This window comes from Motacilla alba, chromosome 3, assembly GCF_015832195.1.
Source record: "Motacilla alba alba isolate MOTALB_02 chromosome 3, Motacilla_alba_V1.0_pri, whole genome shotgun sequence".
In the NCBI taxonomy this organism is placed as follows: domain Eukaryota; kingdom Metazoa; phylum Chordata; class Aves; order Passeriformes; family Motacillidae; genus Motacilla; species Motacilla alba.
Genome location: NC_052018.1, coordinates 109,979,504 through 109,995,190, shown reverse-complemented (window position 1 = coordinate 109,995,190; position 15,687 = coordinate 109,979,504). Strand labels below are relative to the sequence as shown.

General features: G+C 42.9%; 1 protein-coding gene across 2 annotated transcripts in view; it reads left to right on the top strand.

Annotated features, from left to right (window-relative positions):
• EFEMP1 (EGF containing fibulin extracellular matrix protein 1) overlaps positions 1 to 14,072 on the top strand; it is a 46,370-nt gene extending 32,298 nt beyond the window's left edge. For both annotated transcript variants that reach the window (XM_038131639.1, XM_038131640.1), the window contains exons 5-11: positions 937 to 1,059; positions 4,513 to 4,632; positions 6,803 to 6,922; positions 8,321 to 8,440; positions 9,881 to 10,004; positions 10,125 to 10,320; positions 12,853 to 14,072. In XM_038131639.1, the coding sequence (XP_037987567.1) occupies positions 937 to 1,059; positions 4,513 to 4,632; positions 6,803 to 6,922; positions 8,321 to 8,440; positions 9,881 to 10,004; positions 10,125 to 10,320; positions 12,853 to 13,011 (962 nt within the window). In that variant the 3' untranslated portion in view covers positions 13,012 to 14,072. The remainder of the gene's footprint in view (positions 1 to 936; positions 1,060 to 4,512; positions 4,633 to 6,802; positions 6,923 to 8,320; positions 8,441 to 9,880; positions 10,005 to 10,124; positions 10,321 to 12,852) is intronic.
• The last annotated feature ends 1,615 nt before the right edge of the window (positions 14,073 to 15,687 follow it).

Sequence of the window (15,687 nt, the reverse complement as noted above, 5' to 3'; positions counted from 1 at the left end):
CCTAGAGTCTCCAAATTGAGTACGATGCCAAAATTAAAAAGTCATCTCACTGTACTGTGTCATGTTACAATAAAAAGCACTCCAACATTTTGGATGTTCAGATGAGAAAGCAAATTGTAATTCATTTGTCAGCACATGCAATTTAATTATAATTAAGTACCTCCAGCACTCATAATGAGCAGGCAAAATGAAAGTGCTGGTTTTATACTTGTATAAACCTGCATTGAGTGCAAACTAAAAGCTGCCTGAATTACTCTGAAAAGTACCGGGCTAGAATTTGCAGTTTTAGCTGTGCTGTGCAAATACAAACACATAAACTGTTTCCAGAGACTTGAACAGATTGACTGAATTAGGAGAATTTTCATGGGAATGACAAGAGGCAGATCTCTTCCTGATGAGAAGGCCACCACATACCAAGTTCCAAGTCCCTGTCCAAAGCATGGAGCACAGGAACCATGCAAGAGATCAGCAGAGTCCTTTTAGTACCAGCAAAACAACATATTTCTAACTCCTCTCCTTCTTGAGAAAGAGCTGAACTACATTTGCTGAAATTTTCTGGAGTAATTCAGCATGAAACATCCAACCAGCGTGGGAAAAAAACCAAAGCAAAACAAAACAGGCAAAGGATTCAAATATGATGAAGCTGCAAGAAGTTCACAGAAAATTCTAGACTGACAAGTACAAAATATTAATGGTATTTGACAAACGCTTAAAATAACCATATCTGAAAATATCTACCATGGCAGTGTATGAGAATTAAAACATGACCAGATTTCTGATAGCTGCAAGTGTTGAGACGACACATCTTGGCAGAGCATCTGAACTTTTCTGCCTGCACTCATAGGTAGCTTGAAGATGTGTAAAGCATTTGCACAGGCTAAATACTTTAGGAAAATGTAATGACTAATATTGCACCTGTTTTCTTTTTTTATAAAGATATAGATGAATGTGCAACTGGAACCCACAGTTGCAGAGCTGACCAAGTGTGTGTCAATTTAAGAGGCTCCTTCAGCTGCCAGTGCCTTCCAGGCTACCAGAAACGAGGGGAGCAGTGTGTTGGTAAGTGCTGCTTTCCATCCAATGGTTTTCTTTCATTATCTACACTTGCAAACTTCATACTGGTCATAAAGCAGATGGGTATGTGTGGCGTGAAACAGCTGTCTCACTTTGGAATGCAATGGAATAGTCACTTTACCACAGTAATTAATCACTAAAACATGGGGTGAGGAGCTATTTTAAGGTTAATCAACACTTGGAGTTCACAAGCTGAGTTCTGCTAATAGTTCCCATTGTGTGATTGTTTGTGTTGGGGCATTGCCCAGTGTCCCAGAGATTGCCATGAGTCCCTGATGGCAGCAAAGAACATCTTTCCCCTGAGATTCAGCTGCAGGTCCGTGGGGCACAGCACTCCCTCCTCCAGCCCCCAGCCCTGCTCCAGGACTCAGCTTTCTGAGCACAAATGAAAGAGATGGAAACCCTGAATGCAGGTACAGGAGAGCTGCAGCCTCTAAAACCCACCAGGCTTTATTCTCCATGCCAAGATAAGCTGTTGGCACCCTTGGGAGCTGTGCAAGCCTAGCACGGAATTCAATCCAAGTGCAGGGCAAACACCATGTCTCTCCTGTCCCATCCTCAGGTGGGGACATCATGCCAAAGTGCCATTCCCCGTTCCTGCATTTGACACCTCTTTAATCACCATTTCAATGGATAAAATGCTTCTAGAACCACTCGAGCCATAAGCCTTGGGTTTGTCAGATAATAAAAACAACTCTGAAGGAAGAGAGTCACATCTACACTTCAGGAGGTGATATTCGAGTCAGCCTCTTCTAAGGCACTGCACTGGTTTTATGCAACTTATGAGAAAAGTGTTTGGAGCTGGGTTTTGTTTCCTCTTTCATGGATCCTGCATTTCAATTCGAATAAGAATTTTAAAATTTTTATTCTTAAAATTGCTTTTTTTAATTTTATTCTTAACCTTATCTCTTCTTGCTAAGGCTATAGGTAAGAAACTAAGAAGATTTTAGTACACACCTAGAATAACTTCAATTTCTGGGCATGGCTCTTTCTTCAGAATTCCAATCCAAGGGCTGTAGAAATAATAAGAATAAAAATTCTTATCTCTTTCCTAAGAGACATAGATCAGGCCTTAAACTGTCAAGTGGGTGTAAACACAGGTGTATCTGATTTTTCTCAGTTCTCTGTGCAGGAGTAGGATGACTAATTTGGAATGTAGGTAGTTGAATAGTTTTGGAAGGTCATGCATTAATTTTTTTAATATCTGCGGTTTATTTGGATTTTTTATATAGCAGGTAAATTATTTACTGCCATGGAATAGCACTTCTGATAAATTATATTACTGCCATGGAATAGCATCAAGACCCCTGGTTCTAAATGAAAGTCAGGAAACAGCACAGAAGTGAGAAGAAATGGGAGTGATAGACCCTTATACCTAAATGTGAACACATTTATGCATCTAAATCTACCCATGAAGAGGTCTGGAAAGTGAAATTTTCCTTCCCCTATTTAGGTCAAAACCAAGAATAACACCTGTGTTACATATTACACACTGACCTAAATTACAAGTACATCCCAACAGTTAGTACTGTCAGCATTTCAGAATAAAGCCTGTCTTTAGGGATTTTATAACAGCTCAGCCAGAAAATGTTCTTGGGGCCAGATCTTGATAGAGGTTCTCCATATGGGAGGAAATGTTTCTCAAATTTGAAAGAAATTTTTCCAGACTATTTTGGCTTGAATATAGAAGGAGAAAAAGAGACATTTTTAACAATTGGTTGATTTTAATCTAAATTCACTAACAATTTCTGACCTTTTTTCTAATTTTTTTTTTAAATTTGCTTGTTCACATTTTGCCAAATGAATCTTTTCTGAAATGCATGACTGCAGGGAGAATGAATTGTTTTCCAGCATCACTTCAAACAGATTTGGCCCAACTGATCAGATGAATCTCAGCCCTTAGATCTGCCCAGAGCTGATGTGCCTAATCCCACAAGGAAAATTCCCACTGAATAAGAGCCAGATCCTGAAAAGCATTTATGTGTATAAATGTACCAAAGAATTGCTCATATGTATAATCCTTTTTTTTTTTTAACTTACTTATAAGAGATTAGTCCTGTAAAAGTCAAGGATGGAAATCTACTGTGCCTCCTTAATTTATTCCATTTCCACTTCCAAATTTCTCTCTGCAACAAGAGTTACCGTGACAATTGCTACTGTATGGATAGCCAGGAATTTTCTAGCAGAAGCCTTTTCATTCAGAATCATCCAAAACACTCCACTAAATTCAGCCCTAAATTTGACAAAGAAAGGGTTAACTTCCAAAGATTATTTTTTCACTTGATATTAAAACAAACATTTTCCTCATTATAAAAAATAAAAAAAGTCTTGGCCTCTTTTTAAACACATCTATGGTGGAAACAGCTGGAGGTAGGAAATGCAAGATCTGGCATGGATGTGGGAAGTGCCTTTCTTTGTTCCAGTGAATACTGGTCTGATTTGTGTGAGTGTTGATCCTTTGAAATGTCCCATTGTGTACAAGCCCAGAGCACAGCCTTGGGTTTCTTCACTGAGCTCCAGCCACCGCGGCTCAAGGCAGCCACTGCACACACACACACACGATAATGGAATAATAAAACGTGCTTTCCAGGCAAAGCCACAGCCACTATCTCCTCCAGAGTGCAGGGAAGACTTTTAAAGTGCAGAGGGGTAAGGGAACGGGGTGGTGCATGCTTTGTGTGGCAGGCAGGTGAAAGCCCTGCTCCGATGCACAGCAGGAATGCTGACTCTTGGAAAGGCAGACTGCTCCACCTCAAAAGCAGGGCTGACCTGCAAGGAGAGGCTGTGGAAGGCTCTCAGTGCCTGAGATGCACAGCCAGGTGTGGTGCTGCTGGGTGGGAAGGGATCCAGGACAGGCAGCCAGGGGAATGGGAGCAATGGGAAACCCTTGGAGAGCAAGGCAGGGTCTGGGGATCCCTGTGGAAGCACAGCCACCTGTTTCCTTTTCAGGCCCATTAATTCTCTGTCCTTGCCATTCCCCTGTACTAGCACAGAAAACCTGGACTGTTCCTAATGGAGCTGAAAAGATTTAGTACGTGCCAGGAGTGCTGCATGCGAGTTTTTGGGAAAATGAGCTCCAAGTCACATTGGCTGTGTTGGTCAGCACCGTGTCAGATCCTGAGGGATCGGGGAAAGCTGAACAAAACACCAAGTTTTACCTACATAAAATAAACCAGACCAAGCACAACTGCAGGACTGAGTCAATAAAATAAAGTTGGAATGCACAGAGAAGACAAGGAGCATGAAAGCTTGTTAGAAAACAGTCACTTACAGGAAAAGTTAAAGTGTGTCTTGTAATATCCAAGGAAGCAGTGCCCAGCTCACATAAGCTTTCCTCCTGCTTTTAACTAAGTACAATTAACTTTCCTCAGACACGGGAGAGCTGCAGGGAAGCGCTGTGCTTCCGTGTGAACTAACTGGTGTCTTTTGGTGCCCCAGACATCGACGAGTGCACCCTGCCCCCGTACTGCCACCACCGCTGCGTGAACACGCCCGGCTCCTACTACTGCCAGTGCAACGCTGGCTTCCAGCTGGCATCCAACAACCACACCTGCGTAGGTAAGGACTCCCCGGCAGCCCCCCAGACACAGAGACACCAGCACACAACTGCCATGCACAAACTGGCAGGAAATCAACACCAACTGGGTAAAGACTGCACTGAGAGGCTCCTCTGTGACTGAGCCGAGAGTGACAGGAGGGCTGGAGAAAAACTGAGAGCTTTCTTGAACGTCTGTTATTTTGTTGGCATAGCAGATTTCCAAGGAACATCTAAAGCCTTATATTCGGTATTTAGTCCTAGATTGAATTGTTCTTTCAGTTCTGCTTTATTATTTCCTGATATTATTCCCAGTTCACGTGACACAGGCCAGGAATGGGAATCAAAGGAATCAATACTATACCTCTGCAGTTAAGGGTAATTACCCTCAGCACATGGTAAAGAAAGTCTTTAGGTCATATTTGAATATCTAGAAAAAGTTAAAAACTGAAACAAGGGTTGCTAAGAGTGACCTTTCAGCTGTGATGCTGCCCTTAGAAATAAAACACTAAGGGAAGCTGCACGGTGAAACTTTCAGGCTGATGTCCAGTTTGAAATCATAACACCTGTTCTAGAAGGATGAGAGTAATAATAAAAGGTAACTCTGTCTGCAGAAGCACAGAGACAATGGCTATAAAATCGAGATTGGTGATGGAGATGGTCAGCTCTTTACAGATGAAATTTGTGTATATAAAATCTATATTATATACATAGAAAAATCAGGCTATGTTTTCCAGCTTCCACCATCCCTTCCAAGCATTGCCAACCCTCATCAAGCACCCTGGCACACTGCACAGCTCTGCACTGAGACAGGAACTGCTTGGTTCTCACCAAATCATAGGATTTTAAAAATTGCCCATGGACACAACAGAACCACGTGACAAAAGTCACTGACTTGTCCCTTTCCATGGTTCTAATGGAAGGTGGATTCTTTCAGCACTTCACCAAACCCCCCTTTCCTGGCTTTCCAGCCTCCCAGCCTCACCAGGCACAATTCTACCAGGTAAAGGGGAGCAAAGCTTAAGGAGAAGATTTATGAATGAATGGTTGCTGCATCAAGGCAAACTCTCCCATCTGCCACAGCAGCACTTGACAGCTGTAGCTATTACATTTGTGTCACGACTTCTGCCTCTATTGAAAATGGGTCAATATTTCTTGGAAAATGAACAGTACTGGGGCTTTGGCCACCAAATTTATTCCTCCTGGTAGTATTGGAGAAGGAATGATGTACATCCTTTGCACTGCTGCCAGAAATGAACTCAGAGGAAAAAAAAAGGCTTTGTGATGAGTTTTCCCCTGTTATCATTCATTTTCAGGACTAGGAGGTTGATTATGCAGAGAATTCATATCCTCTTCATTGGTTTCACTTTTCTGAGTGCCTCATCTTTGTCAGTTTTTAGGTGTATCTGTAAATTTACAGTGTTGCTGACATTTATAAGCCATGAACTCGAAGGTTTTTCTCCAAGCACAGCTTTCTGCTCATGGAGATATCTGATAAACACAAATATGAATTGAAAACATACAGGAGGGAACTACAAAAATCTACAGACTGACAGGAGCAGCAGTTAATCAACAGACTGTGCCAAACGAGGGCTATAGATTCCAGAGGTGATTAGACTTATATAAACTTCCCATTAAAAATTGCTTCTCTTCTCATACCAGTGTCCTCAAAATGTTCTTGGGATGGGCAACACCATGGAAAATGTAGCACAGAAAAATACCTTCCCCCAATATGGTCTAGGCCTTAGAGCTCTGCAGAACTCTACTGGCCTCAAAGGCTCATGCTATAATTGCAATGGAATTTAAAAGAACAAATTTTCAGAGTAATAAATAGCTCAAATAAATCTTAACCACTGCATGCTGAGAGGTCTTATCAGTATGTGTTCCTTATATCAATTATTTATAGAGACTTGGCATTTCATACCTGAAAAAAAGGCACTGGAATGTGCAGCTTAATAGCCACATTAAACATTTTTGGGAGAATTCATCACACATTAGAATAACTCTCATTCCTGGAAAAATACTGGTTTTTACACGGAATGTAAAGCACAGCTCTAACATTGCTCCAGTGTCTGCAGATCTACGTTGGTAGAGCCAGCTGAGCTTCTGCTGAGCAACAGGCCCAGCCTAAGGACTAATCCACCAAGCCTAATTACCACCTACACAAGAAAAATACCTCCTTTTTCCTTTCAGACATAAATGAATGTGATGCCAACAACCCATGTGCACAGCAGTGCTACAATATCCTGGGTTCTTTCATTTGCCAATGTAATCCAGGCTTTGAGCTAAGCAGTGACAGAATCAACTGTGAAGGTGAGCCTTTTTTTGTCTTGGAAAAGCAATTTTGTTTTTGTTTGCACTGAAGCCTTTCTGTGAACTAAGGGATAGAATAGAAATGGAGACACTCTCTGGGTAGGGTTTGTAGCCAAAACCCTTGAGATATTTATCTTTTATGGTACAAAGGAGGCTAATTCACACCTGAGTAGCTGCAGCTGCTTTCAGGTACAGGTAGGAATGGGTCTCTCTATAGCAAGTGCAAAACAGGACAGAGATTGCTGCACTTCAGCTCCCAAGTGGGAGGAAAGAGGTTTCTGAACCCTGATTGCACAAACTCCCTGGAATGGTGGGTGGTCTAATGCTGATGATCATTAAATGAATTGGAAAGGAATGCACACCAAAAACAAGGACAATTTTGTGTGTTGTTAGGCTCCTCTGAAAACAAAACCTCCAATTCCTGATTTTAAGGGGGCCACAAGTGTGCTTTTGAGGTGCTTTGCAGCCTGTGTACACAAACAGCATGCCTCCTGTACGATTATACAATCAACACTTTATTTCCTCTGCCAGAGGCTCCACAGGGGTGCCCTAATCTCCTTTTGGACACATGATGACCTCACCCTTAGAGCCCACATCCTTTCTACCAGCCTTGAAGGCAGAGAGGTCCCTGTTCAGCACTGCCCTCCCCAGTGAGCTGGAAGAGCTGTTACAGATGCTCCCTCTGCTAAGCCAAGCTGCTTAACCTAATCCTATTTGAACAGAGCAGGGAACAGCAAGCACAAAGCCTCCAAGGACGTCCCTGAGCCCAGCCCAAGAGCTGGGCTCAGCTCAGAGGTAGGAGGAGGGAGGTCTGTGCTTTCCAAGCCAACCCCTCCTCTTGATGGGTTTCAATTCATTTCCTGTTGATGGCATATACTGTTCAGTTCTGTCTCACACCAGGCTTCCCTCACGAGGGACTGATGGATACACAAGGATAAAGAAGTAGGAGAATGGTATCTACTGATTATTATTAGAAGGCAAAAAAAAGGACCTTTCCCTCTTTCCCAGAGAGCGACTCCACAAGCGTGGGGCACAAGTACAAAGGCAACATTTTTGCCTTACTAACTGATCTCACAGCTGTGGGTTTTTCCTCAAAGTCATCACATTTTGGAATACTGCAAGTATACACAATTTCAAGAGTTATTTTCCCAAACCTCTTCTGAAGTCTAATTTAGCTTCTGCTTCCTCAAATCCAAACTTCTTCTTTTGGAGGATTACTACCAAAATCCCAGCAGAGCTCACCCTTCCATTCTCAAGGTGTTAAGCAGCACATTTCAGGTTTTGGATAGCTCTTTTTAGATTTTTTTTTTTCCCCCAAAGCATTTAGCTATTATATTTAGTTCTGTAACAAGGTACACTTTCAAAGGCAATGACACAAAGCTCTTTTGCTCTCTGCAGACACTGACGAATGCAGAACCTCAAGTTACTTATGTCAGTACCAGTGTGTCAACGAGCCAGGGAAGTTCTCCTGCGTGTGCCCTGAAGGATACCAGGTAGTAGGAGGCAGGACATGCCAAGGTAAGTGCCCTCCTCTTGGCAGGCTCAGCCCTGCATTATTTCCACCACTTCAGGCTAAGGGTGATTGCTAGCTAAGTGGTTGTATTGCATGACAGGATTACTGTGCTGATAGCAGAAGATATGTTGATAAAGCACTTGATGATTCATTAAATATCTTCTAATCTCATTTGAATCCTTCAGCTCAAACTCCAAGTCCTTTGGATTACTAGGACAAAATTTCAGTCTTTGCAGCCCTCAGGTAAAGCTTGTCTTGGATGTCAAGGCAGTGGCTCTAAATTTGAGATCAACATCCCTGAACAAATCCAGGTCATTTTTTACAGACATGAAAAGTGGCTTTATATCATGTTTCTTTTCAGAGAGAGTCCTAAATCCCATCACAGTAAAAATTGAAGGTATGTTTCTTCTGATAAAGGAGAAAAAAATGCAAGCCTTCAGCAGCTTAGATAACTCATGTGTAGAAAAATAAATGTTCTGGCCAGGTGCCACCAAATGCTAGGATTTTCAAGTTTGTGGGTTTTTTTTCTCAGTGATGCTAAAAATTTCTGCATCTTATTAGAATATATTGTTCTGCAATTTTTTAAGTGCAAGAACTATTGCTTCTGTAACGCAGATTTAACAGAATGTATTTTTAGAAATAAAGAGGTGTGATAATTAGGGCCAGAAAACATAAGAAAATAACCCTTCTTTATCAGTATTTTGTCTTACAAAATCCTGATTAACTTCTTTTCCTTCTGAAGAACAGCAGTTGACACTGAGCATTGCGGGATGGTTGATTTAAGCATCTAAAAACCTGTTTGTGCCTTCCAAGAGATTACATTTGGATGAAGCCTTTCTGTGCCTGTAGGAAATTTAGGAGACCATGTGGGTAGACAGTGGGGCTCTGGCACTGACAGGAAATAGGGCATTAGTACAGTGCAAGGCTCACAGTCTCCACCTCCCTTCAGGGTTCTTTTCTCAGGCAAAAAATAAGGTCTACTTTGAACAATAAACAAGTTTTCACTATTCCTTCTAAAGCTATTTTGGTGAAAATGTAGCCATTAATGAAGCACTTTAGACCATGAAACCCAGGTTATAATAAGTGAGAAGCCACAAAAGGCAGGTAATCACAATTCTTCCTTGAGACCTTTTTCCTCTGTCTCCAGGACACCTTTGGCTGTAAAATCATTCTTTTCTAATTATAAACTTGACAGCACTTCCACAGTTGCATTATATATGATTAATGTGCATCTCCAGTCAGCTAAAAACATTCAGTCTCACTTAACACCCAATAAGCAAGTTTATTCCACTACTGCACAGAGAAACCCTTTATAGCCAGGTCCCAGAAAACAAGACAAGGACATGGAAAGCTGATGGCTTGCAACAGACAAGCAGGTTTTTTTGTAGTACCTTTGTAGCAACCCTGTTTCCATCTGCTTTGACATAGCATCTCCTTCCTCCTAGATATAAATGAGTGTGAGACCACTAATGAATGCAGAGAGGATGAAATCTGCTGGAATTACCACGGAGGGTTCCGTTGTTACCCCAGAAATCCTTGTCAAGAGCCCTACGTCCTTACCTCGGAGAAGTAAGGGAAAAGTTAAATGTTGTGTTTCAGGCTCATCCTCAAGAAGGGACACGATGGGATGAAGCAGAACGTTGTATTTTAATGCCTTTTCCTGTGCTCTCCCCCCTGTTTGTGTGGCAGCCGCTGCGTGTGCCCGGTGTCCAACGCCATTTGCCGGGAGCTGCCCTACTCGGTGGTGTACAAGTACATGAGCATCCGCTCCGACAGGACCGTGCCCTCCGACATCTTCCAGATCCAGGCCACCAGCATCTACCCCAATACCATCAACACCTTCAGGATCAAGTCTGGCAATGAGAATGGAGAGTTCTACCTGAGGGTGAGTACTGGGGGCACTCAGACTCTGCCTCCACACTGCCCTGTGTGACCACCCCAAAGGCTTCCACAACACCCCAAAGTTCAGCAGCTTTTTGGTGCTGACTTTACCAAGTTTGTTTGGTTTTCAGTTTTTAACAAGGCTTTTACTTTCCTGCCTGAAAACCCTGAACTGTGACTCCAACTCTCAGGAATATTTAGCAAACCTGGGACACTCATGTCAGATTCAAACAAAACTCCCTGCCTTCCCCTCTTCTGTACCAACACCTCAGATAAATCTGTTTAGGACACAATTATAGAAAGACTCCTTGTACAATTACCTTTCTCATTTTGCAAAAGAAGAAATCAATAACAGCATTCTAGAAATCTGTGCCCCATCCCAAGCTAAGCTCAGGCCAACTTAGAGTGGTGTTGAGACACAACTAAACCTTTATTTCCCATAGGAAAAACCAAGGAAGTTCAAAATACTTGGCATAGCAGTATTTCCTGTTAGTGGGATACATTCAAGTAGATACACAAGAATGGGAGTGTCTAGAACATCTGCTTTTTAAGGGGTTTTTTTGGGAAGAAATCTCATTTTCTTGAACCCCTATAATATTTACAAATTCCCAGGGAATCCTTTTCCCTTCATATGTGGCTTTACACTCAGTAAAACAGATTCAGCACAACAACCTTCTATCAGAAATACAGTACTTGGGAGGTTTTCATGTTTAATTATTTTCCTTCAAATCAGGGGATGATGGGCTTTTGACAGTATAACAAGCGTACCAAGCTGTGGTATTACCATTTACACCATGGTTACCCAAGGTGGGAACAGGAAATTACTCATCACTCACTGTGACATAACAAATCCTGAGGAAAACACTGGATTACAGGTTACACATTAAAACCCCCTAACTATCCCCAAAATACAAACATCTATTTGCTTAAAGTAAGATCACTGCAGGTCCCACTTGGGTTAGACCCCAAAGTGGCCCTCAGGCTGACCCTTGGAGTAACAATTCCCACCTCCTGTTGCCACCCAACAAGAAACCACAGGCCTTAAATAAGGAAGCATGTGTTTATTCCTGCCAGGGGACTGTGGTAAACTTAAAAAGCTTACTTGGAAGTTATTCCTGCTGTTGTAGTAAAATGCTGAGCTGGCTCCTGGATGCAGCAGATTGGTTAGATTCATCTCTGCACCCAACTCACGTGACATGGGGAGAAAATATTTGTAGTAGGCAAAGGGAGAGAAAGAGTCGACCCTTTTATCAGCATCTAGAAAAGGCAAAGCTGTTCAACAAACCAGAAGCATATAACCCCAGACTGGGAAAAGAGCTTTGAAGCAAATCAAGATGGGGACAGCAGAAGGCACATACCAGTAACAAAAATCCCCAGCATTTACAAGGACAGCACAACTTCTGGAGCATGAGCCACAAGACAGACTTTTGAGTTTCCCTCCACTGAACAAACTACCCCACTGTTAAAGACATTAGGGCTCTTGTTTCACTTGTTCTCTATTTTAAAGCCTGGTAGATGGGGTTAAAACAAAGACCGTCTTGGGATAGATTACCACTTCCCACATCCTCTGGGGGAGTCAGCATAACCAGAAACAGATTTTGCAGCACAGTTTATTTCTGTGGGCCCCAGTCAGGTGTTTTCCCTGCAGCACAGCCAGGTGTGAGATTAGCCATGGCCCTTTGGAAGTGTTAAAAGCACCCTTGCCTCGTGCACACCTGTGCTGAGACAGAGCAGTGACACAGCAGCAGGGACAGCACTGGGAGCTGCTGTGGGCTGTTGCTGTTCGTTTGTGGTCCCCAGGGAGATGAGGGTTTATTGGGGGTGCCAGCCCTGCGAACTGCATGGTTTCTGAGGGAGAAGGGGGAAAGGGGGAGAGAGGGAGAGCCTAGGGAGAAAGGGGGCCAAGAGAGCGCCCGGTCTCCCTCGCACAGGTGAATAGAGAGATTCAAAGTGGGCACAGAGTAAGATTTGGGCCAATGGGATTAGCGATACACGATACTGCAGGGGAGGAGCACAGGCTTGGAATAAACCGCACATTTTCGAGGGGTGAGACAGAGCATGCCATTGAACTAAAATGTACCACCACAATTCACCCTTTCTTCATTAGAAAGAAAAGATATGGAGAAATGTGACAATTTTAAAAAGGAAACAGTAATTACATAGTTTTGCAGCATAAAAATAAATACAATTGCAGTAAAGATTATGTTTTAAACAGTCCATTTGACTCGATGTTTGCCTTTGGTGGTAGGCATTGCTCAGTTCTGAAAGGATGCTAAATACTTTGCAGCTGGCAGGGAGTAACCTTTTTTATCTTTCTGGAATAGTTAGGGGATTGGCAAAAGGCAAGGTACAGTTACTTTAATACAGCACAAAGATAAAATGAGCATTTAGTTGTAATAAACGGGTTACGTGGGTCTATATCGCAGATTTTAAATGAATTTAAAGCACGGGCGAGTGCTTAAAGGGCTTTGGCCTTTGGCACTAAGCTCAAGTGGGCCGGACTGAGCTGGGCTCTGTTGTGTTGCTGTTGTTGCAGCAAACCAGCACGGTGAGCGCGATGCTGGTGCTGGTGAAGTCCCTGTCAGGCCCCAGGGAGCACATCGTGGACCTGGAGATGCTGACGGTGAACAGCCTGAACTACCGCACGAGCTCGGTGCTGAGGTTAACCATCATCGTGGGACCCTACGCCTTCTAGTGTTCGCAGCAGCCCCGCTGGCACCCGCAGCAGCCAAAGAATATTATCGGAAAGAAAGCACTTACTATTTTTATTTATAGATTTTGCTCTCTTTTTTAAAAGAATTTGTTTAGTAAGTTGATCTCTCTTATTCACACGTTACACCTGTAACTTCAAATTAGTAGATGTGTTCCATAGTATAACATGGGCATTGTCACTTTCTGTATAAAGATTTAAATCTTTTTTTTATTACCTTCCTTGGACTAGATACATACTACGCTTTTATATGAGAACTGTATGTTCATACTATCCTGTAAAGCTTCACACACCCTTCCTAGCCAAATAGGTCATGCAATTTAAAAGTGATCTTCTGTTTTGTTTTTATTTTAAATTCTAATGCAGCTACACTGAATTTCAAAAAAGAAAAAAATCACGTAGTACGAATGATACACAAAGTAACGGTAATCTAATAAGCTAAAATACATTTCTTATTTTTAACTACTTTGTAACAAAAGGTAACAGTAAATAAAAATCTATTTCTGTAGACATTTATGTGCTATCTCAGTTGGTTTTTCTAATCTGGGTTGGAGGTAAAGTGACATTTTGAGAAATGCTTTGCATCAGGTTTTTGTATGCAGATTGTGTTAACCATACCATGGAATAATGTTATGCTCTCTCCAAGAATAATAGACTGTAGGAAGAAAATGTCTCCAACAAAGAAAAACTCCAAATGGGAAATCACCCGGCAGGGCACAAATGTCCATGAGAACACTGTTGGTAGTTACTGCTCAGAGGGAGGCAGCATTTTCAGACTGAAGTTAACATACTATTTTCCAGAAATATTATGTTGTATACTAATAATTGAGTGCATTTCCTTATTAAGTTATATCATTTTCAGGCACTCGGTCCTGTTCTTGCTCTTACAACTCAGATGTATCATGTACAGTGTTCATAAAATTTATTTCTAATTCAAGAACTAATAACATCTTTTGTAATATGTAAAATCTTATTTCTTGTTTAAAATGCAGTAGTTAATCCTTTGATGTACAAAATTTTTAATAAAGATCTCTTACCATATTGTATTTGGTCTCTTCTGAGGTAGTTTGTTACTACTGCTGTTCTTGTCACGTACTGTGGGAGTTGGCAAAGCTGTGTTGGGGTCTGAACAGTCAGAGGGATCCAGATCTCAGCCCGTACAGGATGAGTTCTGGGAAGACACACAACACAATTCCTTTGTAGAACAAGCCTGCTGCCTACTGAGATTTAGTTTTACTGACAGCAAAAGTTCACTCCAGAACAAAACAGAGCAGGCCACAACCACTGTGGCTGAGGGCAACACATCCCCCTGCCCAGGCAGACTGCAGAGCAGGACCCCATTATCCAATGATCATTGCTTCAGGAAGTCATTTGTGGCTTTAAACAAACATTTCATCTGCCAAAAGGCTCAAAGCACGTGGCTGCAGCACAGGCCAGGAAATCGTGCTGGTGCTGGGTCACGTTCTCTTCGCCTGGGGCCCGAAGCAGTGGGGTGAGACCCCCGGCACTCCTCATCCCTCCCAGCAGGGAGGGTCTCTCCAGGACAAATCCAGGTGCTCTGTAGTGGGATTTAACTGGGGTTTGCCATGGTGAAAAGTCTCTGCTACAGAGTTTGGCTTGTGGGGGAGCTCCTTCCTCCCCATTCATCACTACAAATCTGCTCAGTCTGAAAGGCAGCTCCTCGTTCCACACACGCACTGAGCAAGGTGCCTCCAGCCTCCTGCTCCTCCATGCAATTCCCATGGCAAATGGCACATGCTCACCTCTACACACCCTTTAATTACCTTTGTCTCTCAATGTAGGCTGTGCTCACAAGCTGTGCAGGCACTCAGGCACCCCCCTCCACCCCCAACATCAGCACTGTTCTTTTACAGCAACTTTTAGCTTCAAAATTGTGCAATTCAGCATTGCCCACTCCAAGAAACTCAGTTTTGATGCTTTTATGGGCAATTCTCTCTTGAGAGGTGCCCAGAGGAGGCTCAAGTGGCTTTGCCTCCATAAGACCCCAGACTTGAAGGGCACCAGGCTGGTCCCTGGAGCAAATCAAGGAACCACAAATCATCCCTGAAATCTCCAAGCTCTGCCCCAAAGTTTGACTCTACCAGTTTTTACATCAATTTCACCAACAGCCCTTTTAAGCCTTCCTTTTAAAAATCTGCTCATCTGACAGGAACCCAGAATTGATCGTTGATCATATATAAAAATATTTCTACACCTCTCAAACAGCAGAAGCAGCAGAGGCAGTTGTACCTGACATACATGCCTGAGTCATCCTCAGCCTGCACAGCCCTGCACAACACCTCACTGTGCAGGATACTTGGCACAACCCATTTTATTTACACACAGCTGCCCTGCTCCCTGTTTGCAGTAGTCAGGTGTCCAGCAGACCACTGAGAGCCCGAAGTGGCCAAGTCAGAGGTTGTCACACAGCTCAGGAGAGCAGATCCAGCCATGTGTCACTATTCTGCAGGCTGGTTGAGCCAGAAGGTGGTCACTGGGTGTGGGCAGTACTTGCACGAGAGCCAGGAGCTGGAATAACAGCAGCCCCTCCAAACCAAAACAGGAGCAGAGCTGAGCAGAAACTGGCAGGGGGTGGCTGGTTTTGTTTTGGGTAGGGGTGGGGTACATGAGTGAGCATGAAAGGAGCCCACAGTCAGAATG